We start from the raw sequence: 25,101 nt of genomic DNA, 5'->3' as shown, positions 1-25,101 counted from the left end.
CTCCAAAACACGCACCTTCAAGTGAAGCTCCGACATGTCGAGATTCCCGCCCTTCTGCACGCTCGAAGGCGAGGTTATCAACCTTCACGTGTGCTCAGCCATCGACACCAGGGACGCGGTGGCGCTGCTGTACTTCTGCGGAGGAGATGAAAAGGCCTGTGTGGTGCAGCCCTGCAGCCTAGCGCTCTCCCAGTACCGGATCCTCATTGGCCCCTTTGGCCGCGAAGCGTGCGTGGAGGTGCCGTACATGTCGATTGCCACGTGGGGTATCACCCGCGCCTCACCCTCCGTCACCAAGGTGTTCGCACAGGTCCAACAGCAGGCGGAGGAGACGACACGGACAGCGTCGACGAGCGCTGCGCCTGGCGGTGGGACGGCATCTCCCGCAACTCCTTCGGCTAGTACTGCTGTGGCAATCGTGACGCCGCTGCTAAGCTCGACCCCAGCGCACGTGCCACAGCCAGTGCCGCTGCCATCGCGTCCGCGATATGCGGACCCCCTACCCGCTCTCTACGTGGTCACATTGCAGACAAAGCACATCTGGCAGCATCGCCTCATTGTGCAGTCGGAGCGCCTCCTCAAAAACATTCGAGCGCATCTCACCCTAGTGCATTGTCTGGCACGCCTCTCTGATCTCCCAGCTTTTCACTACGCTGAGGAGCGGAAGCGGCGGCAGCGGGTCGATGTCGGCGACCCAGCAAACAGCGCGGGAGAAGCGACGGGAACTGCCGATATGTGGAACACCGAGTTTGGCTGGAACCTCTACTCACCGCAGCGTGAGTTTACCCGTCAACTTTGCGTTGATGCGTCTTGCCCCGCACTGGAGGTGGCCACCGAAGCGGCTCTTCAAGAGGGTCGCATTGGACTGCATCAAGACCTGCGACCATGGTTTCGTCTAGTGGACCTCCGCGATGAGGAGAGGGACGTCAGCCGCGGATTGCGTCCCACCGACTTCCAGTACACAAGCTCCCCAACCTACCCATGGCTCCTCTTGGAGCCAGAACTCGTGGACCGTGAATTGCTGCTGAGGGCGATGGCGGCCCGATCCCGTGCCCGTGTTCCCGCCGTGTCCTATGTCTGCCTGCGCACCGGTGCCGTTCTTGCGCGCAGCTCACAGCCTCTCATGCGCTCACCCCAGCTCAGTGCCGACTCAGACGTGTGCTACACACTCATCAACATGGGCTACGCGCCTCATCACACGCATCCGCGGCGCACAGGAGTGTCCTCAGCTGGGGCATCATCGCTTGCCACCTCACCGCCGGCGATACCGCAGACAACTGCTCGTGGTGGCACCTCAGCTTCTGCCAGGTTCCCCAAGACGAGCCCTGTGGTGGCCGCCACTGCTGAAGTAGAGCGGCCCGTTCGGCCGCCGTCTCTCTTCGATGACGACTCGAATGGCGATAGCCGACCGACATTTGGATCCAACACGAGTAATGCGCTCTCGTCACAGCAGCCAGAGAGCACGCCAATGAACGGCAACCGCCGCGCCTCCGTAAAGACCCCGCCGTCAGTTGGATCCGAGAGCACGCGCAGCCCCGCCGTGACCGGGGGTGCTGGAGACACGACGATCGTTGGTTCCTCACCGCTAGCAGAGGCTTCTCACAATCCGGTACCGAACGCGGCGAAGATGCTGTTGGTGGTAGACTGTCGGCCGCAGATCACAGCCGCTGGCAACGCCCAGCTCGGTGGTGGATATGAGTCGGGCAGCTACTACACGTTCTGTCAAACAAACTTCTTTGAGATCGACAACATATTTGGTGTGACCAAATCCTTCGAGAAGCTTCGCGGCATTGTGGCTCGCTACCAGGGAAACACGGCGGAGAAAACATTTCTGCGGCGATTGTACGACTCCGACTGGCTCGCCATCATTCAGCGTGTTCTCGTCTGCTCCGTGACAGTGGCGCAGACGCTGCAGAGAGGCATCTCATGCCTCGTCCACTGCACCGACGGCTGGGACCGCACGTCACAGTGCACGGCTCTGGCAATGCTCATGCTAGACCCATACTACCGCACTATTGTGGGATTCTGCACGCTGATCGAGAAGGAGTTCTGCTCCTTTGGCCACAAGTTCGCTGAGCGCTCTGGACATCAGCTACCGGGTCGCACGACCGTCTTCACTCACTCCGGTGTGGCAAGCTCCGATACGGAGCAACAGCACACCGGCAGTGGTGGCAGCGCGCCGCGCTTGGACACGTCTCCGATCTTTGTCAACTTTCTGGATGCGGTGTACCAAGTATTCCACCAGTACCCTACATGCTTTGAATTTACACCGGAGCTGCTTGCATTCCTATCCGAGGCCGTCTACGGATGTCTCTACGGCACCTTCTTGTGCAACGGTGAGCAGGAGCGGCGTCTCGAAGGGGTGCGGCTGCGAACCGCCTCTGTCTGGACAGACGTTCTGCGCCGCGCTCAACGGGAGAAGGCCGGCGAGGTCCCTCTCCGCTTTGTCAACGCCAATTACGACGCGGCGACGGCGTGGCGCTTCATTTCACAGCGGCAGCGAGGGCGTGGGGAGGGCGGCGCGGCACCACTAGTAGACTTCGTACTTTTGCCTAACTGCAGCAGCAAGCGCCTCGTGTTTTGGGAACAGCTGTACACCCGTGAGGACGCTGATCACTACCTCAGTTACAACCCCCACGTCCACGCCGTCAAGACAACGCAGACGATCTCGTGGGGAGCCGAGTTCGACGCCTTCCTCAATGCTGAGATGAGGGAAGCGTGTGCCGATCGAGAATGTGAAATGGCGTCGCTGGTTGCCCTCGAGGAGTTCATAACCGCTGAGGCGAACGCCACAGCTGCGCCGGTGCTCGCAGCCAATGCTGCCAGAAGTCAATGGTGCGTCTTCGACGCAGTCAACTGCTTCAACTGCTACAAGACCTTTGGCATGTGGAGCACGAAAGCGCAGTGTGCTGCGTGCAAGCAGTACTTCTGCACGGACTGCCACGTGCACGACTGTATCCTTCAACAGTACTAAGGCTTTTGTGCGTCATGTCGAGTGTCGACGCGCACGCCCCCCCCCCTCCACCCCTTGGTGATCTGCGCACATAATCTGTCTTTGAGTATATGTGCGCTGGGTGTCGATTTTGTTTGGTGTGTGTGATGACATCGCCTCCTCGTTTTTTTTTACCCCCGGTGCGCCCTACGCAATGAGCACAACGAAAGAATTGGGGCCAATGATTGAAAAACGCAGAGACCGTAACCCCCCAATGTCCCAAAACTAAGGCACATACACACACACACACATGTATGTTTATATAAAAGTGTATACATGTATATATGCATGCGTATAGTGATGCGCTAATGCGTATCGACTAGCGGATGTGATCATGGTGCTCCCTTTGCCTCCTTCCCCTCCTCCTCACTCCGGTAACACGCCGATGGACACGTGTCCCTGTCGCCTCTCTCAAGCATTGGAGTGCATCAAGTAGCCGATCCCCAATACACACGCACACGCACTCACATCCTTCTTCATTCATCTACACTGTATCAGCTACTACTACTACTACCCATCCCCCTCCCCCGACAAAAAAAAAAGCGGCCTTCATGCAACTATCGTGCGGCAACAGACCCGCTGAGCTCAGTCAGGCGGAACGCAGAAAAAAACTCGAGGAGAGGCGTGCGAGGGAAAAAGCCATCAAGAGCGCCACATGTGCCCTCGTCCGCGTCGCACGTCGCGGTTACACCAAGATCGATGTGCACGACTTTTTGGAGCAGCTCTTTTCACATCAGTCGACGACGGTGCCACGGGGCTACTTGATTGCCCCGCCATCCCATAAGGGGACGGCATTCCTGTCAAAGCAGCATAAATGCGTTTTTTACGCGCAGACACACAACGTCAGCTACATGAACCGGCTTCGGTGCCGGCGAAAGGCCAGTACCCACTCAAACCACCACTTCCAGGTGCCCATGACCCCACTTCCCCTGACCTATGATGCGCAGCGCGATATAGATTATGTCATGGGCCGAAAGAGTCGCCGACACCGGCAGGCAGCTAGCGGCTACGCCCCTCTCTTTTCAAAGGCAAACACGTGGACACCAGAGTCCAAGACATCGGTCGAGCACAAAGCGCTGCAATTCCTAACTCCGCCTGATCGCAGCCCGCGGGCGGAACTGCTCGAGAAGTTGCAGTCGCGGGGCCACTACAAACCCTCGGACCCAACGGCACGCCTCCGCTTCAATGAACCGAGGCATATGCCAAATCTGCATCGCCGTGTTCCAGCAAATTTTGTGCCTGTCTGCTGTGAAAAATTGACAACGTGCTTCGAAGAGTACCGCAAAGCCAACGAATCGCGTATTACACACAACACGAAGCCGAAGAAGTACACAGTATGGGTGTACTAGTGGCCCACAATGTATAGAATGGTGATTCGTAGCGACTCGTATAGGTAGCAACAACAGGATGTAATAGCGCCATGCTGAGCCGCACGAAGCCCCCGCTACGACTATCACCCCCCCCCCCAAATCCCGCCCTGCCCCCTCCCCTCCCTATCCTACTCACGCACGTAACTCTGCTGCCGGTATGCACTGTGTGTATATATATATACATATATGTCTGCGGAAAGAGGATATTGGGGAGTGCCTCAAGGTATGTACCATCTCCCCACAACAGAAATCGACAACCACCCGCCCGCATTTCTCTTTCTCTCCTCACCCATGTCCATTGCAAACCCGCCAACTGTGCGGCGCGCCCGCATTTCTCTTGCCAGTATACGTCTGCCCCTCCCCTCCCCCCTTTATATAAACGTGTGAATGTATTTCAAATTCTGCTCTCTCTCTTTCCCCCGTTTGTTTTCACCAGCGCTCTCGGGGTTTTTTTTTTCGCCCCCCCTCCCCTCTGGGTGAGACACCAACGCGGTTGTGATTGCAGCAGTGATGCACATACTCGCGTACTGCGGCGCACATCCACGCTTGAAAGAGCGAGACAAGACTCATCTGGTGAGAAAGTTTGATCTATTTCAATGTGTGTGTGTGTGTGTGTGTGAGCGCTGGTTAGGTGCGCCGTCACCACCGTCGCTTATCTAGCTTGTTTCTCTTTCTTTTTCTCATTTTTTTCTGGGACGAGTGGCGTGCAAGTGTGTGGGCTCACATTTTGTTTTACAAGCACCGACTCGAGAAGTGGAACGCCCTGCCCCGCCCCCCCCCCCCTCCCACTCTTTTTTTTTTCGAGAGGGAGGTAAGTGCACTGTGAACACGCGTCATTCGGCGACTGTTTCTTCATCTCTTCATGCTCATTCTCACCGCGAACAGCCCTGGGTGGGCGATCAAAGAGAACCAACCACACGTGCATGTGTGTGTGTGTGTGTCAATCGATGGACTATCCGCGAGCCCGTCGGTATCTCGTTCCTTCTCAACGCTTCGTCGTCTTGCGAGTACACCACGGGTTCTCCATAGCCAACAACCCCCCCCTCCCGAGTACCCAGAGGAAGATGTAGAGCTACACCGCAAGCACCGCCCCCCCCCCATGCACAACACTCAGCTGTTTGGCTGGTGATACCTCTCTCACCTGCGCTCTCCCCTTTCCTCTTCTACATCACCTTTCTATCACCCCGACGGCCGTCGTCCCGAATCGGTCCACACACACACGCACACACACACACACACAGGTGCAACCCCCCATTCCTCCTGCTGCTACGCCTCCACCATCTCTCTTGTTCATCCCTCTAGGACAGTGTTTATGTCCCACAGATCCGCCAAGGCAACACAGCGCGCTGTGAGGGCGGCCGAGGAGGAAGTGGTGAATGCCCAACTGAAGCATTTCGAGCACATGTACCCCGCAGCGAGCCTGTCTGCCAAACAGCATGGTCTCTCTCTCCCCAGCAACCTCTCCGATTCCTCCGCCAGCATCCTCGGCGCGCGTGCTTCGCCATCCAGATCGGCGCAGTCTCCCCCTTTAGTATCTGCGAAACAAATCGGTACCGACATACAGGGTAGCAGGGCATACGTGGATCGACTGACGGTGCCACCGTTTGGTGGGACCGCCGTGCGAGGAGACCGGTCCCTCTTGGCTGAAGCACAGCAAATCCAGGAGGCTGTGATGTGGTTGAGTGAGTGCCCCAGCCGCACCCTGCAGTTGCTTCAGCAGCGCGTGCTGTGCACAACAGAGGCACTCTTCAAACAGCTGGTTGGCATGCCACTGACGGCGCGCAAAGTGTTGGAGCACATCGCCGCCGAAAGTCAGTCAGCGGTCACGGACAAGGCCGCCAGCACTGGAGATGAAAATGATGACGACGCGGTGGTGCCGAAGTACGTGTTGCCGCCGCAGCCTCTCACGTTCTCCGACTTCGTGGGGCGCTTCCTGCGCGATTGTCCGGCTGACACCTCCCAAACGTCGGGAAAGCTGCCGTTCAACTTTGTGCTCTCCAGCGGCCGTCCGCAGCCGGTAGCACCACTCACATCACTGCACCTCGTGTATGGCCTCCAAGTTGTCGAGGAAGTGCTGCGCCGACCGAGCTTCGCGACATCATTTCCAGCGCCGGAAGCACTGCCGGCGGCGGCAACGGGGCTAGAGGACCACCAGGCTCTCCTCTCGGAGGTGATACACTGGTCTGCATTCTTCGAGTCCATCTTCGACCAAGCCAGGGAGGGGCTTTGCAGGGATCCACTGAACCTCTACGCAGCGGTGCTGCTGGCCTGTGCGGAGCGTGGCGCCTGGGAGCTGCGTAACACGGCCGACGCCCTCGCCGAGGAGGCGGTCCGGCGACTGCAACTAAACGACGCAGCCAGTGGGCGCCGCCCTGAGGTGTGCCTGGCGTGCCGTACGGAGGCCGCGCTCCTCGCTAACCGATGCCGAAGCTACGTGAAGCACACGCTGCGCACGATCGCGGCTCCTCAACCCGCTGCCGACCGCACCTGCAGCACCACAGGTAGAGCAAGCACCGCCAAGAGGGGCCGCATCGCGCCTATCACAAGGTTCTTTTTGGCTACACCGGCGGTTGCTTGGTGGGCTGCTTCCTTCTTGCGACTCTATCGCCTCCGCACGCCAGTGGCAGCGCCGGAGCGAGCGTCAGTTGTGAAGGAAGAGAGCAGTGCTTCAACGAAAACACCAGATGATGTGGTGAGCAGCGCAGAGGCATACTTTATTCGTGACTGGATTGCGTGGGCGGCCAAAGTGGATAAAGCAGGGCTCATTGTGCAAGAAAACGCCGGCTCTCTCCGCATTCCACTCAGTTGCGCGAACAACGCCCCTGTTGCGGTGATCGGCTTCACGCAGGAAAACGTGCAGGCTGCGCTGGATCGCATGGGGATGTGGGTGGACTCTAGTGTAATGGCTAACACACCGTTGCGTGTCGATGAGCTCCTCGCAGCACTGCAGAACGACTACGCTGTTCTTCCGTACTACCTCAGCTACTTCGAGGATGTATGAGGAGAGGTCAAGTGGAAGTGGTCCCTGACAACGTGTGGCGCCTATCATGTGCGTTGGGTATCCTCTCTTTAGCCCACCCACCCACCCACCCCCTCCCCTTGCAACATCAGTATTCTTTCCTGGATGTATAGTGATGAACCCCTTTTGCCTTGCGATGAGACGTTTTAAACGCAGGGAACTGCATGCACATCAGTCAGTGGATGAGGATTTGCGCTCTCTATGCCCGTGAGCTGTTCCAGAAGTGTGTATCAGGCCCAAGACGCAGTGTATCTGAGTGTGCTCACGCCACTTCCTGTTCAAGACATCATTATTGGCACATATATATATATGCAAATGCGTATGCTGCGATGACAAGCGCGACGACCAGCCGTGCACGTGCGCCTCCAACACATCTTTCCCCCACCCCACCGTCCCTGACATCCACACACACACACACACACACACACACACACACAGGTGTTGTACATCTCTCCACCGTACCACCTCCACTCACTCATCCATCCCCTTTCCAGAACCGTTTCTTCCTTTGAGGGACTCCCAATCGCCTCTCTTGTGCAAAGACGTGGACGCTGCTGCTCACCTCCCCGCACCCCGTAGCCCCCTTCGCTACTGCCCGTAAAGCTACCCTTACCACCACCACCACCCCCCTCCCCTGTCACGATGGTGACACTGGATGTGACGGTAGAGTGCGTATCGAACATTTCCGGTGTGTCACTGTCCAAGTCGTTCTGTGTGTATGTGCGCCTCCAAGGCCAGTCGGTCCGCACGAAGATCTCCAAAGTGGACCACACAGCCAGCGTGGAGTTTGGGGAAAACTTCCGCTTCCAATACGTACCCGACAGATTTCGCACCACACGCAACCGCCTGTTCGTGGAGCTGTGGACCCAGTCGCTCTTCTGGCACTCTTGCGTGACCGTCGCGTGGCTTGAGATGGACCAGGAGTGCTTTGTGTGTGGTCAACCGCGTCGCGTGGCCCTGTGCGGCTCCATGAATGAGAAGAGCTCGACTGTTCACCTTGTGATCACACCGGTGAACTTCAATCAGGGCATCAGCTTGGTGCATCCAGCGGTGCCGGTGTACGGACAACCGGTCCAAGGTATTCCACTTGAGCCGAACCAACTTTACCCAGGCGCCTTGTATTTGCCGGACGCATCGCCGCCGCCACCGCTCTTCCCTGTAGCCTCGGGGGCACTGCGGGCACCGAGCCCTAGGAATGACGATAGCACATACCACGCGACGGCGCCTAATAAGCCGTAGGCAGGCCTTTGTGTAAGCATCACCACCACAACCCAGCCAGCACACACCCCCTTCGATAAGATGCCGCTGGTGCATTCGAAACCCTCATGTCACTTCTCTCTTATATGTCCACCTGCCTGTACGCGTCTGTCCTTCGCTCATGGCTATATTGCTCGCTTCTTGAATTCCCCCGCAAACACACCATGGGTTGACGAGGATGTGTGTGTGTGTGTCTATTCATGGGGTTCGCGCAGCCCCCCCCCCTCCTCCTCCTCGTCTCGCTCTTTTTGATGCGGATACCCCGAACTTGCGTTTCCTTTGATTCAGCTCCAGTATATACGGTTGCGTCTCTTGTATGCCCTGGTCTCCTCACGGTTTACCGTGATACCAGCCTTCCTTTTTCCCATTAAAGCCCTTTAGGGCTCAACACCCAACACACCCTAACTCTGTTGCCGCGTCTGTCGACACAATTCGTCGCCGGCGCGTGCGTCCCCCCTTCCCTCTCTCTGCGCGATTCGAGGCATCCGCATGCGCCTCTCACACCTCATCTCCTTGAAAAGGTGCTGATGTTAAACGTGGCTTTGTTGCTTTGGATGCGATCAACGTGAAGGTGTGAGACACAGGTTCATTGGCCCCCCCCTCACCCCGCGCAGTGCCCCACACTCCTTTTTACCTCGTATTTTTGCTTCCTCCTCTTCCTCGCTGGCCCCCCACTCCCCCCCCTCGGCCTTCGTTTTTAGCGCCGCCGCGGGCTCCTGGCAATCCCGGAGGCCGTGGCCCAGCGCGCGCCCGCCGCTAGGGGGGGGGCCCAGGCGAAAAAAAAAAAACGAGGGGGCGGTTTCGGCGCGTGGGGATGGGGCGGGGGATGGATGGAGGGCCCGGAACCGGCACACCAAGGCCGGGGAGGGGAGGGCGGCCGGCGTCGCGCGCGGGAGGAGGGGGGGCGGCCGGCGCTCCTAGCGCGCGGGAGGAGGGGGAGGAGAAACTTAGGCGAGGACCCGAGGAGGGGCAACACATCCGCAGGTGGTGATGGTGGTGGTTGGGGGGGGGGGGTAAAGCTACACGGGGTGGGAAACGAAATGCACTCGCTTTCTTAAGGAAGTGAGAAGTCACGCCGTTGCTGGAATGAGAGCGACAGCGCGTTCCAGCAGTGCATGGAAACGCTTCACCGTCTCCTCCAACTCCAAGATGCGCTGCTGGGCGTCGGCGATGCTGCCGCGCTGGTAAGCGGAAAGGGACTGCTGGTACTGCTCCACCTGGCGCTGCTCCTGCCGCAGGCAGTGCAGCTGGGCCTCGAGCGAGCGCACTGCTAGCGACAAGGTCGCCACTTCGGAGCTCGTGAGGGGGGCCTTGTTGGACTCCTGGAGCGCGGTCCCGGCATAGACGGCCACCGGTGGCGCAGCAGCCGGAAGCGGCAGTTCCTGTGGTGGCGGCGGGGGCGGCATGCATCTCTCTGCAGGACTGGGGGTTGTCCTGATCTCCGGTGCCGAAGCGGGCGACGCTACTGGGGCGTAGGCAGCGCTGCTGGGTGACGCTGGCGCTGCGGGAGGAGCCGCCTGCCACCACTCTTTTGATGATGGATGTCGCACTACGACGGTGCGGTTGAGCCCCGTCTCGCGGTCCGAGAGACTTGAGGTTGCGGCGACAGTCGGCGCCGGAACCCGTCGCCGGTGCATCACGTGCAGCACCGCGTTCGTGGAGATGCGGTAGTAGTGGAGGGAGGCCCTGTCGTTCAGCTCCATGTACCGCCACAGGAGACGCAGCCGCTCCGGCCCGCACGCCAGCCGTCGCGGCACCGCGTCTGCTGAAGCTGCGCGTCGCTGCTGCCTCTCCATCTCCTCGCAGAGCATCCTCTTCACCTCCCACACCGTCATTGTCTCGTGACAGGCGACCACGTATGTGACAGGACCGACTTCGCACTGTAGGTTCAGCACTGGACCGCGCTTCAGGAGGCATACGAGTTTTAAGTAGGGATCTCCCTTCAGCAACAGGCACCCGTTGTCACGCAGCGAGCGTTCTGGATGGATCTGTTGGCGGTTGTGCAGGAGTAGCTGCACTTCCGGTTTCACCTTGAAGTAGTCCTCCACCGCCAGCTGCAGCGAGCGCAGCGGGGCGTCGATATCCATCTCTGTGTCAAAGTACTCACCATGTGCGTTGAAAACTCGGATCGGCACGATCGGTGTAAGCTGCACCGACACAGGCGGTATCGACGCCTCTGCCTGCGTAGTGACGCTACTCATTCCAAACGAATCCTAGGCAAGGCGCCCACGGTTTGGGGGGGGGGGGGGGGGAAGGGCAAGCAAACCCAGACCCACCGGTACGCACACCGCTGCGCCTATCGAGGGCAATTCAACTCTACTTACTGATCTATGAAGTGTGGGATGATGTATATCTGTCTGTGGGAGCGTGGTGAGGCAAGCCGTGAGAGAGAGGAGAGCCACCGACAGTCTCGGTGCTCCTCTTCTCTGGTGCGCTTCCTACTCCAGAAGCGTCCATTAAGAAAATGGGAAGAGGTTGTGGCGAGGGAAAGTGTGGGTGCAGTGATTGGCTCGTCCAACCACCGACCGGCGTGGACATGCCGGATGGAAGAAGTGAAACACGAGTGAGAGAAAAAAGGGGCAACGAGTTAGTGTCACCGGAACCACTCAAAGGATCTGTGCACAGGCGTACCATGCACTCCCTAAGATGCGATCCACCACTAGAAAGTGAGCTGTGTATGCGTTTACTTTGTTGAGGGGGAACCCGCTGTGGCCCCCCACCCTCCCTCCTCAGCACTCGACGGAGCGGAAACACCAGATCGTCTCATTGCGCAAGATGCAGTGACACTTCTCGTTGACATTGGTGACGTGTGTGTGTGTGGGGGGGGGGGGGGGGGATGGAAGGCGGTACCCGCCATGCGCTGAATGTTTGGTGGAATGCTGTTTTGGGCAACGGCCAATATTCCTGTTTCCCTTTTTTTTAATTCAAACACCTACACAAATTTGCGTATGCTTCCATGCATACGGACATCAACGACAGTGAGCTCAGGCACCTGCAAACATCAGTGTGGGTGGTAGTGAGGGGGGGGGGGGCTAGAAACAGTGATTAGAGGAGATGGCATGCTTTTGCCTGGGGCGAGCGGGCACAGCTGCACGGCGCAGACACTCAGTCCCCGCCCCTCTCCCTCTCCCCATTTTACCTAATGCGTCTCTCTCACGCCAGCAAGCATCCACACCTCCTCAGTGTTCTCAACATCGCCTTGCCCAACATTCACTTGCATTTTCCCTTGTCGCCCACCGACACTAAGCGGCCTGCTTGAACCGCTCCTCGCGGCGGCGCAACGTCTCCTCGTCCACCACGAACGTCTGCGCCGGGAGCGCAGGCGCGGCAGGGCTGCTGCTGCTGCTGCTGCTGATGTTCAGACCGAAGCGCGCTGCCCGGCGGATCAGCGCCTCCTGCGTCGCGCTCAGAGGGTCCAGACCGGAAGCAGCGCGCTGCTTCTCTTCCGCCGACAAGCCGGAGAGGAGCTTGTTCACCACGCTCGGGGGTACACCGACAACACGAGACTCGCCTTCCTCGTCGCGGTGCCACTTGCGCGGCGGCAGCGAGGCCTTGGGCTTGCGTAGAATGCGATTGAGGCGGTACGTGTTCTTCGGCTTCAGCTCTACCACCTTCGGAGCGGTCTCGGTGACCGTGGTAGTCTCCTTCGGAGCAGGCATCGACTCAGCCTGAGCGGACATGACTGTATGAGATAAAATAGGGGAAGCCAAGTAGAGTAGGGAGGGGAGGGGGGAGGTGCACGCTCTGAGGTGACCTAGAAAGAGATCCAGCACACACGAATTTCTCTGAGGAGTTTTGGGTGTCATGCCACCGGTGAAGACATGTTTGTGGATGTTGGGGCGTGGTGGTGGTGGTGTGCGGGGGAGGTGGGCACATCCGCGTATACGCCAGTTCGTTGAGGGGAAAATACATATAAAAGGGGGGAAGAAAAGGGCGGGAGCAGACCGGAGTTGAGCTCGGGGAGGGGGTTCAGACATACACTCACACATATATGCAGATAAAACAGTCTGTAATGAGGCTATTATATACTGTACACCAAGAAGCGTAACCGATGGGGAGGGGACGCACATCAGAGCCTAGATGTAGGAAAGAGTGGACACGCCTCGACAACATTGGCCCTTTGCTTGTCCATTGGGGTATTACGCTACGCTTCGCATTTATACAGTGTGTACAACGTAAACGCACGAGCGCGTACTGCTGTGTGTGTATGTATGGGGGGGGGAGGGCTGACTCAGTCCATCATTGCATCCATCTAGACACGTGCGCTTGTGCGTCTGTCGCCCCGACTCTGCTGAATTAGGTGACAGAAGAGTCAGTGAGAAGGTTTGATGAGAAGAAAGGCAATCACAGTGGGAAAGGGGAGAGAAAAAGACGTTGAGATGGGGGGGGGGCGTAGTGCCTAGTCGGCGCCGTTTTGGGGGTTCGCTCGCGTGAAGTGAGTTATGGCGACAGTGTCGCTTCCTCCTTGAAAGAGGAGCAGCGGCACAGCAAGACTAGCGAAAGGGGCGCGGTGGTGAGTGTTGCAAGCCACTGTTGAGTGCGTTGCGGAGACAGGAGTACGAAGGAAGGGGTGTTGCGGAGGTCTAGTGCACGTGGTTTGTGATGCAGCAGTGAGGCGGATAGGGTCTGCTCAATCGCGCACACGGGTCACGAAGGCATCCCTTCTTTCAAATATATATTTATATATTTATATATAGGCCCCATCACTGGCGGATTGGCATTTAGCGCAGCGCCGTCGAGCGTCACGTGAATGAGGGACCATCACACACACACACACACACACACACATGCACATGATCACAAATGAGATGATTAGAACGGACAGCGGTGGGGAGATCCACCAGCTACAGAGACCCCCAAAGGGGATAAAAGGGTGTGCGTGAGTGAATATGTGTGTTATGTGAGACTAGATAACGACTTTCATGTAACAAAGCAAGAACCACAGACACGCATTCGCACGCTGGATTAGGTGAAAGACTCCTCGGACAACGGAGGCGGAGGAGGTCCGTGGTGCGGTGGTGTGCAAGAGAGGCGGTGACACATTGAGCAGCGACAGAGGAGTGGGGAACGACAACGCCAGGAGCGCACCTAGCCCCAAATGCACGCACGCACGCGCACACTACTGTGGGATAAAACCAAAGCGGAAGAGCAGGAATGCCGGTGCCTGGGAGGAGTTGAAGCGCAGCCCAATCGTCTCTCCAGCGTCGATGTCGCGCACCGCACGGAGCTCGGCGCAGCCGCCGACGCGGGCGTCGCGCGTGTTCACCTCCACCTGTACGTTGCTGGAGGGGATGTGCGGAGTCATGTCCAGCAGGGGCACTAGCGTGGGGACGAGGTGGTACTCCTCGGCGTCGGCAGGGTTGCCCATAAGCGAGCTCAGTATTGTCTTGAACCGCCGTGTCCATCGTGTCTGCAGATCCGCCCGATCGACAGTGGACATTGCGGTGTAGCTCAGAGTGGACCCTACCTGCTGTGGCGCCAGGCCAGCTTTGGGCAGCATGTGCATGCGACCGAATACGGTGCGCAGGGCCCAGTACGCAATCTGGATAGGCGGGGTGAGCGAAGAGTCCCAGCGCCGGAGCAAGTGGTGCAGTATAGACAACATCTCCTTCTGGTAATCGTCCCACTCCACCAGCAGCAGCGGGTCGAGAACGTCCTTGTGGCGCTGAATCACCAGGGCGTCATCTACTGCAGGATGCGGAAGGAGGTTGTAGTATTCGCTGCGGGGGCTGGCGGGGTTCATGTGGTCGGCTGCAATCAAGAGGGCCAGGTACATCTGCTCGTACATGACCGGATCTCGAATGCTGCGGGCGCTCATTATGTGGCGCACCACGTCCAGGCTCGGCGGCCGCATCGCCTGTACGTACTCGTCTTTTTTGAGCTGCTCGGAGGAGATACCGCAGCGCTGAAGGGGTATCGACATGAGGGTGGTGCCCTCCCGAATGGCGCACTTAGCTACGAGGCCGCGACACTGCTCTTCATTGGGGCTCACGGCAATGCAGCCGAACTCCGCCCCCGCCGAACACATCTGTTCACAAAGGATCCCAACGCGGTCAGTGAAGGGCGCAAGCGCATTACCATGAGCGGCAGAGCAGGCAGCAGCTCCAGCAGCAGCTGCTGCGCATCGCCAAAGAGTTTGCTGAAACATCCCCTAGAGATTCACGCGTCCCCACCCCCCCACTTGCCCCCCCCCCTTTCGCTTGGTCGAATCCGGAAGAGGGCCAGCAAGACACCGAGTTTTGCTTTTCTCTGAGAGAGTCCAACTTGCAAACGCAGGTAGAAAACAAAGCGAGTCGCAGATGAACCAATGTACAACGTCCTTTGGGGAGAGGAGGGTGAGAGGCGACAACGCTGCCTCAGTCCACAGCACAACTTAAGCGGGAGCCTGTGCTGTAGTGGTACACTTTGTGGAGAAGGGGGAGAAGAGAAAACGAATACAATTCGGTTTCCCTGTGTCAAGTGCATGCGTGTGCACGTGTGTGTGTGTGTGTGAGAGAGAGAGAGATCAAGGGAGAAGATGGTGGAGCAGTGAAGGCGGTGAAGAGTGGGTTGGGGGTGTTGAAACAAAGTACGTAATTTTTTGTGGGTAGGAAGGGAGGGGGGGAGGGGAATCGGATGCGTTCAATGGAGAGGAAAGAGCGAGCGTGCGAATCCCATGAACTGGGAAGATGCAAGGGGGAAACACCCCACTCGCAGCAGCCCACCGACGCAAGAAAACGAAATGCACGCGCCGCCCTCGCGAATGAAGTCCACACACACACGCACACCTCTTTTCTTGTCTGAGCTCCCGACGACAGTACGTGGGAGAGCAGGAAAGGGGGGAGGAGAGTGTCACTATACATATATAAAGATGTGTTGTGTTTGCGCACTGCCACAGATGTGTTCACTTAATGATGGAATGTTTGCACAGAATGTGTGCGCATCTATCTATGTAAAAAGAGGGGATGGGAATATCTACGTGGAGGTACAACCGCAGCTCCACCTGTCTTCTGCTGCACAACGACTAATTCACAACATCTATAGAGAGAGAGACACCGCCCCCCCCCCCCCCACCACCACCACCACATCGGGTGATGCGTCCAACGGGTTATTCACGTCCCTCCCCGTCCATCTCTGCCAAACACACGTCGCAGGATCGGCGCCAGGCGGGGTTGGTTGGGTAAACTGAATGCTGTGATCCACGCGGGTCCGCGGTCAGTATCCTGCCTGGTGGCGGTGACTGGTGGGGTGGGGGGGGGCCTGGGGGGAGAGGACGTCTCTTCTTGGGGTAACGGAGGGTGGACTACGTTGCATATCGGGCGTGCTCCAAGAGAAAGTTGCCTAGCGTCGGGTCGAGACCCGGGGGTCCTACAGTCCTCCAGTATCCCATGCCTTTCCTCAAGTCGCCTCGAGTCTCTGTACACCAGAAGATGGCGAGGAGACACCCCGGCAATACAGTCTGCAGGGCTCTACAGCTGAACTCGGGGTGTTTTCACCACGTTCCCGGCGCCGGTGCCTCAATCCGCCCGCCCCTGTCGCGTGAAGGGGAGGGGGGCGGGGGAGGGCGGGAGAATAGCTACTGCAGCGCTGGCGGAGCGGATGGGCAGCACACCTTTGAAAATCTATTCGTGGCATGTAAGCGTGGTGAAACGACCAGAAATGGCAAGCGAAGCAGACCTCTCTCACTACAAAGCCACATCATGCACCTGACGCAGTTTTCTTGGACGTCCACACGCACAGGCACACGCGAATATACGACAGAACGGTCATCTAACAAAACGAGCGATAGAAAAAAAAAGCGATTGTGGTCGGAAAAAAAGAGAACAGAACAAAAAAAATTTGTAGGGGGAAAAGGGTGTGGGAGTCATACACGGAAAAGCCTACTCTCTGGTCATGTGTGTGTGTGTACGCGTAGGTAGAGCAATCCTACACCATCGCCATCTACTACCGCACACAGTCGCGCACACACACACACACACACACACGACCCAGTAAGCCAGACGCGACCTCGGATGCGTCAACGTCAGTAGGCGACTGAAACAAAGACAAGTGTAGGTGAAAAATAAAAAGGGGGAAGAAGAAAAGAAAAGAGATGAGCACCTTGTCGCTGGTGGCATGTGCAACATACACCAACCACAGGTAGCGCAACAAGCAAGACGTATATGAAAAAGCCTACACACACACACACAGGCGCGCTTCACCATCTCAAGTGCACCTGCGGCGCAGCGGAAGATCCCTACAAGGGACGGATAGAGAAAACCATGTCGTTTCGACCGGATGTCACCTCAGCAAAGGTAGTCGATTCCCTCACGGAGAGGCGCCGATTGCCCACAAAGATGCCGTAGCGCTCTGCATCGCAGAGGTTCGGTGAGTCCTCGTCCGCTGCGGTGCGAGGCCGCTGCAGGGCAGTGATCCAGCCCCGCAGGGCTTCGACTGGGCAGTCCAGCTGAACAGGGACGCCGTAGTGGGAACGTGTAGGGTCGTGCGGATCCACGAGGGTGATGCGCAGCCAATGCGCATTGCTGGTACCCTTGGCGCTGTGCTCCGGGAGGCTTCTCTTCGCTGCGCAGTGCCGTAGGGACGCTGGGCTCACGTTCTCAAACGAGGAGCTACCGGGAGTGTGGTTGTTGCCCTCCTGGCCGCTGTGCCGCCCACGCTTTTCGGAGATGAGGATCGGCACAGGGGTCGGCAATTCGTGTGGGGTAGGAACGCGTGTGGTGCTGAGCAGGGCAGGTTCAATTGTTGTGCTCATATCCTTGGTAACATCCACTGTTCCGGCCAGCAAAGTCGTGTGGGAAGCTTGAGAAGGATCAGTGTCAAGAAATGCAATAGGCTGGCGTGGCATGCTCGCGCCCACACGGCGATCGCGAAGGCTGGGACACACAACACCACCGCGGAAGGACTCTCCCCTCCTTAGAGCCACCTTTGGTTGCTCAGACATGTCCCCCAACTCCGCCCTTCGTCCCTTTTCCATGACAGCCGCCATCGCCGGCTTCTCTGCTGCCCGGAGCGTCTCCTTCAACTTCCTGCTGGTGTTGTTCGACTTGCGCCCCATTACTCGCGGGGACTCTCCAGAAGTAGACGGCATCAGCGACGACACCGTGGCGAGTGGGTTGAGCGACGCAGCGGCGTTGGCGGCCAGCTGCACAGGCTCGGTTACAGAGAGCGGTAACGGCCCCTTGCCAGTAGAGCGGGGTGGTGCCAGAGCGGTGGGCACCAGAGCCTTGCTGGCCCGTGGTTTGCACTGGCCGTTGATTTTGGCCACAAGCTTCCGCGCCCAGCTCATTAGGGACAACTTCGCAGATGGCCTGGCGCGCTCTGCCTCGTTTTTGGCCTCGTCCTGACGATCATGAAGTGCGCCGCGACCCGCTTTCTGCTTCGCCTCGGCCAGGGTCGAAAAGCGACGCGACAGGCGATGCGACATTCCCGTCCTTCGCTCTGACCCCGCCGCGTCCATGGCGGGTTGAGCGGCGGCGGCAGCCGTGGAAATCGCCTGTGATGCCGAAACGCTTTGGGGTGCACCAGCAGCAGCACCAGCACCAGGCATCGCAGTGGCCACGGCAGCTGCATCCTTTTCTTCGTCTTCCGACACACAGCAATTCACGTCGATGCAGCACTGCTCCCCCGCCTCCGCCGGCGCGACCAATCCTCTTCGCAGGATTTCCGTTCGAGACTCATCGTAATTTATGACTCTTTGTTCTTGGTTTGACTGTTCCTTCTGCTGCGGTGGCTGCTGCGGCTGCCTCACCGTCTCTGCCTCATCGCGCAGCGCAGCCAATTCGGTAACCTGCCGCGGCTCCTCGGATACGGCCAACGACAACGTTTTTTCATGGGCCTGCAGAGCAGGCCGGCTCGCAGTCACAGTCGCTGAAGGCAACTCCACACCGCCATCCGCCACGCAGACGAACTGCTCAGCATCGGAGGTGGGATTGCAGACATCTCCGTCGTTGGAGACGTTGGTGCCCTCTGGGAGGGCGACGGTTCTGGAAACAGCGCCACTGGTGTCGATTCCCTGGCCGACGTTGTCAGCAGAAAAGTTGGGCTTAGAGCCGGAGAGCACCGGTGGGGAGGTGGGATGAGAGAACGGGTCCGCCGAAGAAGGCAAAAGCTCGACGTCGGCAAGGGTGCGGTGCCTGTCATCACTCTCCACATCTTTCATCATCTCCATCGGCTGTGGCATTACAACAGTGTCATTGAGGTGCTCGCGAATGCTGTCGGGCGTCAGGGAACGTTGGTGGTGGTCCTTCGGTCCTGCTTCGATGTCACTGTCTCTTTCGGCTCGCTTCTCGAAATGGAAGATTGTGTTCGGGGCGAAACACATTTCTCGGAAAGTTTTTTGTTCATCCTTTACTTCGGTATGAGCGACATGCAGACGGTGCTCTGCCCCAACAGCGAACAGCTCGCGCAGTGTACCCACCGGGAAGTCTTGCAGCACACGCAGACTACGGTACGAGTACGCCCTGGTAACAGGGGCATTGGTGGTCGCGACGGTGGACGTGCCCGCATCTAGCAATGCTTTCACCGACACATCGCTTGCCTCCATCTCACCGACAACGATATTGCGGTCGGTGTTCAGAGCAGCGGCAGACATGCGAGCGGATGCGCTGCCGTACGGTAAACGCAGGCGCACGACCAAATACTTATCGTTGCTGTTCTTGAAGCAATCCGCGTGGGCCGAGGCCGCTTTGGGCGGCGATGGGACTGGGGAAGGCAACAAGGGGTCGGGCCTGGCGAGGGAGGCGGTGTTGAGCGGGTTGACGCCAGCTGGAGGAATGCGACAGTTGGTCGCGATCTCAACAACACTGTTGCCAGAGTGACCCGTCACGAGCAACGGCTCGGACACCGAGTGGCTTTGAGTGCTGAGGAACCGCATCGGGGTTCGCATCGCGGCACCTCCACAAGGGACAAAGTAGTAGCGCGGCGCCTCATCGACAATGCCGGTTCCCGAAGTCCTCACGGTGGACGGGGAAGACACCGCTGGAGGCCACATCAGCACAGGGGCTGTGTCGCGCACTGTTGGCACACTCATCAACTCCACAGCGTGGGGGGCTGAAAGGACAGAGCCGGAAACACCTCGAAGTGTTGTGATCACGGGGATTTCCTGTCGTTGTGGGCTGGGCCTTTCCTCGGAAGACAGTCCTGCTGAATCAGAAGAGGGCCGGAGAGAGACAGGGAACCCGAAGCCCTCGCCGACACCACCGGGTAGGCTCTTGTTCCGAAAGCAGGGCTGCATGGTTATAGTCGTGCTGGAGGACCGCCGGCGACTGTCCGGCAACGTCGAGAAGGTGTCATACCGACGATCGCGCATCGCCGAGGAGGTGGCAGAGACACTTGTGTGCAAGTGGAGCACACAGTTGCGTGGGACCGCTTCCATTGTCGCATCTAACTGGAGAGGCACCTCTTTGTTGTACAGCGTCGCCTCCACGTTACCGAGCGCCACCGCCTGCTCTGCCGTCACAGCCGCCTCCATCACGTGGCGCAGGACCGCCGTGACCGGAGTTGTTGAGCAAACTGGGATAGGGAAAACTTCGCCAAAGGCGATCACCTGCACAAAAAAAAAGTCGGAGGTGGCATCAACGTTTTTAGCGGCCGGGCGATGCGGCGATGGAGACCAGGACCGTAACCGACGGAGAATGGATGCCATGGCGACAGTACTACACTCACAAACACTTTCTTCTCCTCCTCTATATCTTTAGATCCGTGTAGAGTGAAATAAATAATCGCAGGCTCAATGACACAAGTATCCGTCAAAGTAGGCCCTGTTGCTTCAGTGGCGGGAAAAACGAAAATTTTTTTCTTGAGGGGTGGTATAGGTGCAAACAAATGACTGTGTGTGTGTGTGTATACGCGGAGGGGAGGGGGGGGGCGATCTAACAAGCAAACAAATCAATAAATAAAAACAGGAGGGCGAAAAGGCGAATATATAATAATAATAATAATAATAATAACGTAGCGATAAAATTCTCCCTCTCTCTTTTTTGCTGTAATTTGACCAAAAATATATAAATATATATATGCAGATATATGTTGTGTATATATATCTATACGGTATAGATGTTAAGTATTGGGAGTAAAATATATATATATGTATGAACGTAACGTATATCTAAATAGGGGGAGGGAGTGGGAGGGAGTGGTAGAACTGGCAAAACAACAACGGCGGCGTGTGTGCACGCGCACAAAGTAGGCAGGCACGAATGGGGGGGGGGGGGAGGTCACAAGTGATGACACGCTATCTTCGTTGCGTAGGGCACTTTTCTCTACGCCACGGGCAGTTGAAACAGTTGTTGACACGAGAGAGACAGTCGAGGAAGAGAAAGAGGAGATTCGAATAGAAGTTAGTGAAAGTCTTTGTGTGTGTGTGTGTGTGTATGCCTGTGTTGATATCTTTCTTTGTTTATGACGCCGTGCGCTCACAAAGGTGAGCCCTCTGCCAGTGAGAATTCGCATTTGCCCCAATAGTAACGTCGAAGAGGGGAGGAGAGAGAGGGACACGTACACACACACACACAGACGTACACAGGGACAGGCAGTCAAACTAAAATATATATCGGTGGTGAAGTTGCGAAGGAGCACGGGAACAGGCTTAGGGGGGGGGGAACATCGTAGACATGCAGGTCACCACCACCACCACTCCACATCCTCAGAGGTGTGGAGAGCAATGACGGAACTGCAGCGAGGTCGCCACAGAACTCGCGTTGAGGAACCGCTCTGCCTCAGCTGCAACTTCGAGCTCCTTCGCCAGCACCAACGGCCGCTCAACACCGTCAAACAAGTATGTGGCTTCACACCGTCGCAACGACTCTTGCGCCGCCAGCACCCAGTCCAGTAGCGCGTGCGGCTGCATGGCCTCCGCGGGAAGGCCACTTGCGCCGCTGGCCTGGGTGAATGGAGGCGCGCGCGAGCTTCCAACAGAGGAGGCCGACGAGGTGGCTGCAGGGATTGCGGGCACGTCCGCACGGCTTTGCGAGACGTCGCGGTAGACCTCAAATAGCTGCATCACAGTGGGATAGCGGGGTTGGGTCAGCATCCCTAACGAAACAGAGGAGGTGGGGACCCCGTGCGACGCGGAGGAAGTTTTCGGGTTACCGTCGTATTGCTTGGAGTCCGTAGACAACGAAGCGGTCGCGTAGCCCTCGTCACTGCTGCAGACGCTAGCTACCCTGGGGGTTAGGCTTGAGATGATCGTGGTGTGAGAGCAGTCCATAGAAAGGGGAGACGTCGTGGCCGATAATCGGGACTGAGCCAATGGTGAGTGGCGCTGAGCGATAGGGGCGCACGACGAAGAGAGCGACATTTGCGAGTCACTGACAGCACCTGAATTACGTAAGAGGCTTGGTGTAACGTGCTGGAACATGCGAGGGGTGCAAGTGGTGGTGCTAGTTGAGGGAAAGGTGGAAGCGTGCCACTCCACCACCAGAGCCGGTGGCGGGGCGTGCAGGAACCGCGCCAGCCACTCAACCAACTCGGCGAGGGAAACAGAGCCGCCAATGGGTGGTGAGCTGCCGCAGTGACCCTCGAAGCCGGCGGTGCTTTCTCCTTGCATGATGGCGTACAAGAGTGCTCCAACCCTGTTGGTTCGTTCGTCCGCGTACTGGGATGCCAAGTGCGACGGTGGAGACGGACACACAGCCGCGGTATCAACGTTGGTAGCGGACAGCCAACTGTCAGTCGTGGATGCGGGTACCACACGGGTGCTCTGGTGGAGCCATTCCCGCTCGTCGAACTGCAGGTGAATCACGAGGGGCCCGGTAGGACCCAGCAAAACTGCTTGGCCGAGTACCCCCACAGCCCGACAAACCCCACAGCACACCGCTGGCAGCCGACAGGAAGTGGCAGGTGTGCGGGTCTGCCAGGGGAGGGAGCAACGCGCGTCAAACCAGGGCCTGCTGTAGCTGTGTTCACCGGGAGACTCCAAAGTAGGGAGGTACTCCTCGACCTGGCACTCGTTAGACGACGTCACAGAATCCTGATGCTGTTGATGCAGATTTGAACGCAGATGCCTTTCGCGACGGAACGACATCGCAGCTTGTCTCAGCGGTCTGCGGTGGGCAGCGCAGAGACCCGTGCCTGAAACCGGCGTGTCACCGACAGACCCCGCCTCCACAGGCCCACTACAAGTGGCGCCTACTGGAAGACGGGCGCCCATTTCGGGCAGGCAGCAGGCAATGCCGCGGCCGTACTGGTAGTGTGCCGTAAACGTGTAGCGCGGACTCGCCAGCCCCAGTGATGGGGCGCCGCCCTCCATCACGATTGTGTCGCCCAGAAGCACCAACGTCGAGGCATCACCACCCACCATAGACGACATGCAGAGAGGACAACCAGCTGGGCGGCCGAAAGCTGTGTAGCGGGGGTCCTCGAGGAGCCCGACCAAGGCATCCCGCGCCTGGTAAAGCTGTCGATGGCTTTGCTCATACTCGCCGGAGCCAATGTGGTCCATCCAGCCGAAACTGTGGCAATTAAGCAGGAGTACGCGTGACACACCTTCCAACGCGGGAGTCACGCTGACATCACATCCACTGTGGCCAGTGGCCACCGTGATAGCTGGGGTGGCAGAATGGCGGTAGAGGAAGGCAAGCAAGATGCTGTGAAGGCAGCCAACCCAAGGCAGATGCTCTGCCCCACCGCACAGCACCACGTACTGGCCGTCGGGCGTGATGGTGTGGCGACCGTAGGTGAGGAGGAGGTGAACCGTGAGTGGAGAGAGCAGGCGAACCGGTTCGAAGGCGTCGTGGGGTGCGCCACGGTACTCCCAACACTGCTGCAGCACGCGCACCGTGTCTTGAACTGCCGAATCAACAGACATCAGCAGCGTCGATGTCGCGCCGACAGGGCCGCTGTTGCCGCCACTGTGAGCCCCGGAGCCATGGGACAAGGACGAGCTCGCTGTAGTCTTGCGCAAATGAGCGGTGTAGGATGGGATGGGTGTGGATCGCTGGATGCTATTCTCCTCATCCTCCTCTGCGTGTCCAGCAATGCACCCGTGATCAGGCCGATGCTGCTGCGTCGAGGCGACGGCGTCAAGATACATGAACACTTCCTTCAAGAGTTCTGAAAAGCCGACGCGTTCTGTTCGACGCCGCTTCCACCGGCGTGCCGACTCGAAGGGCGTGTAGGTGGCTGAGGGCTGACCTGGTCCCATCGCGACATTCCCCTCATCGTTCTGATGTGCAATTTGCTCGCTGCGCAGTTGGCCGCCGTCGCCCAGTGGTGCCTCGACGAGATGTCGCCGGGACATAGTGTAGCCCCTCGGCGGCAGGGATGCACCCCAGCTTCTCCAGTTGGGGCACAGCGGCGGCAGCGATACGGAGGCGTCTGTGGCACTGCTGCTCGTACCCTCCAGGTGCGTGAGAGGTGGAGGCAGTCGTAATGCATGCGTCATAGGGCACCCAGGAACACCGATGTGCCCCACCGTCTCCTCCTCCCGTCGTCCGCTCTTGCGAGACATACCCAAAAGGGGCTCGGAGGTGGTGAGGCTTGTCTGCGCATGTGGCGGCGGCGGCGCCCCTGCGCTGTACACCGAGAAGGAGCCCTGCGAATCCATTCAAAGGATTCACACGGCTAAGTGGGGCTGTAAAATGTTTACTCAACAAATGCGGTGATATTATGGTGAAGTTACAAAAAGAGGCGCGCGTCACAAAAAAAAGAAGAGAGAATTTTTGAGTCAGCAGCCGTCGTGGACCCTCCCCTCAGCACACATCGCTGGCCTCCCCCTCCCACACACACACACACACGTGCACGCAGCAGGGCGCGTCTCACAGAATGGAAAGAGGGGAGGCGGCAAGGGCAGGAGGGGCGGTTGTAGTAGACGTACTGACGGACGCACAGCGTACACCCCACATATACGCATCACCTTTCTTTCTCGCGTGGAGTGGCCGGTGCGACGGCATTTGATGTGATCATAGAGGGAAAAACAGAGAGGGAAGAAGAGCGGCAAATGATGAGGTAAAACGCACAGACAGAGACATCGAAGAGGAATAACCGTGTGTGCGTGTGTGCCTTCCGCATGAGCCTGGGGCACGGGTTCTCACTTTTAGCGTGACACATACACAGATACATCCTCCCCTCTACTTCCCCCCCCCCGCCTACTCAGCCAAGGCATTCGCATCCACAAATCGGAGGAGGGGAAGTGCAGCAACGGTGATAATGCCTGCAGCGAAACGGCGCCAAGCTCTGCATGGCCCTCGGTGCTTCTGTATGTTTTAAGCAAAATCTCGCATTCCTTTTTTGCTGTTGGTGTCGTCTCTGCTTTTATTTACACCGAGAACATTCATAGCACAAACGACGTCGATCAAAACGATGAATGGAAAGGATATTCTTCACCCCCCCCCCAGCCCACCCCACCCCGCCACCCTGCCGCCCCTCCCCCTACACACAACGGTGAAGGGGGTGAAGAAAAGTGACAGGGCACAGACGTACGTGGCGGATATGAAAGAGAAGATATCGGGGATGGGAATAGGAGAGGGAGGAGGAGACGTGCTTGG

At 58.1% G+C, this 25,101-nt stretch overlaps 9 protein-coding genes across 9 annotated transcripts; 4 read left to right on the top strand and 5 right to left on the bottom strand.

The window, feature by feature from the left end:
- Window positions 1-34: 34 nt before the first annotated feature.
- Window positions 35-2,974, top strand: JKF63_06016 (uncharacterized protein; the record flags this gene model as incomplete). The annotated part of the gene is made up of 1 exon (XM_067901969.1): window positions 35-2,974. One exon carries the CDS (start codon window positions 35-37, stop codon window positions 2,972-2,974), a length of 2,940 nt encoding a protein of 979 aa, XP_067757675.1.
- Window positions 2,975-3,543: 569 nt separating this feature from the next.
- Window positions 3,544-4,341, top strand: JKF63_06015 (uncharacterized protein; the record flags this gene model as incomplete). Its single annotated transcript, XM_067901968.1, has 1 exon — window positions 3,544-4,341. The coding sequence occupies one exon, from the start codon at window positions 3,544-3,546 to the stop codon at window positions 4,339-4,341; it is 798 nt and encodes a 265-aa protein (XP_067757674.1).
- A 1,333-nt stretch (window positions 4,342-5,674) lies between these two features.
- On the top strand, window positions 5,675-7,363 carry JKF63_06014 (uncharacterized protein; the record flags this gene model as incomplete). Its single annotated transcript, XM_067901967.1, has 1 exon — window positions 5,675-7,363. One exon carries the CDS (start codon window positions 5,675-5,677, stop codon window positions 7,361-7,363), a length of 1,689 nt encoding a protein of 562 aa, XP_067757673.1.
- Window positions 7,364-8,023: 660 nt separating this feature from the next.
- Window positions 8,024-8,620, top strand: JKF63_06013 (uncharacterized protein; the record flags this gene model as incomplete). The annotated part of the gene is made up of 1 exon (XM_067901966.1): window positions 8,024-8,620. The coding sequence occupies one exon, from the start codon at window positions 8,024-8,026 to the stop codon at window positions 8,618-8,620; it is 597 nt and encodes a 198-aa protein (XP_067757672.1).
- Window positions 8,621-9,708: 1,088 nt separating this feature from the next.
- On the bottom strand, window positions 9,709-10,839 carry JKF63_06012 (uncharacterized protein; the record flags this gene model as incomplete). The annotated part of the gene is made up of 1 exon (XM_067901965.1): window positions 9,709-10,839. One exon carries the CDS (start codon window positions 10,837-10,839, stop codon window positions 9,709-9,711), a length of 1,131 nt encoding a protein of 376 aa, XP_067757671.1.
- A 1,041-nt stretch (window positions 10,840-11,880) lies between these two features.
- On the bottom strand, window positions 11,881-12,318 carry JKF63_06011 (uncharacterized protein; the record flags this gene model as incomplete). Its single annotated transcript, XM_067901964.1, has 1 exon — window positions 11,881-12,318. One exon carries the CDS (start codon window positions 12,316-12,318, stop codon window positions 11,881-11,883), a length of 438 nt encoding a protein of 145 aa, XP_067757670.1.
- A 1,439-nt stretch (window positions 12,319-13,757) lies between these two features.
- Window positions 13,758-14,786, bottom strand: JKF63_06010 (uncharacterized protein; the record flags this gene model as incomplete). The annotated part of the gene is made up of 1 exon (XM_067901963.1): window positions 13,758-14,786. One exon carries the CDS (start codon window positions 14,784-14,786, stop codon window positions 13,758-13,760), a length of 1,029 nt encoding a protein of 342 aa, XP_067757669.1.
- A 2,067-nt stretch (window positions 14,787-16,853) lies between these two features.
- On the bottom strand, window positions 16,854-20,261 carry JKF63_06009 (uncharacterized protein; the record flags this gene model as incomplete). The annotated part of the gene is made up of 1 exon (XM_067901962.1): window positions 16,854-20,261. One exon carries the CDS (start codon window positions 20,259-20,261, stop codon window positions 16,854-16,856), a length of 3,408 nt encoding a protein of 1,135 aa, XP_067757668.1.
- Window positions 20,262-21,260: 999 nt separating this feature from the next.
- JKF63_06008 (uncharacterized protein) lies at window positions 21,261-24,161 on the bottom strand (the record flags this gene model as incomplete). The annotated part of the gene is made up of 1 exon (XM_067901961.1): window positions 21,261-24,161. One exon carries the CDS (start codon window positions 24,159-24,161, stop codon window positions 21,261-21,263), a length of 2,901 nt encoding a protein of 966 aa, XP_067757667.1.
- Window positions 24,162-25,101: the final 940 nt, after the last annotated feature.

Source organism: Porcisia hertigi, chromosome 20, assembly GCF_017918235.1.
Source record: "Porcisia hertigi strain C119 chromosome 20, whole genome shotgun sequence".
Taxonomy (NCBI): Eukaryota; Euglenozoa; class Kinetoplastea; order Trypanosomatida; family Trypanosomatidae; genus Porcisia; species Porcisia hertigi.
Note: the sequence above shows the minus strand (reverse complement) of the source record. Positions and strands in the feature narration are given on the sequence as shown.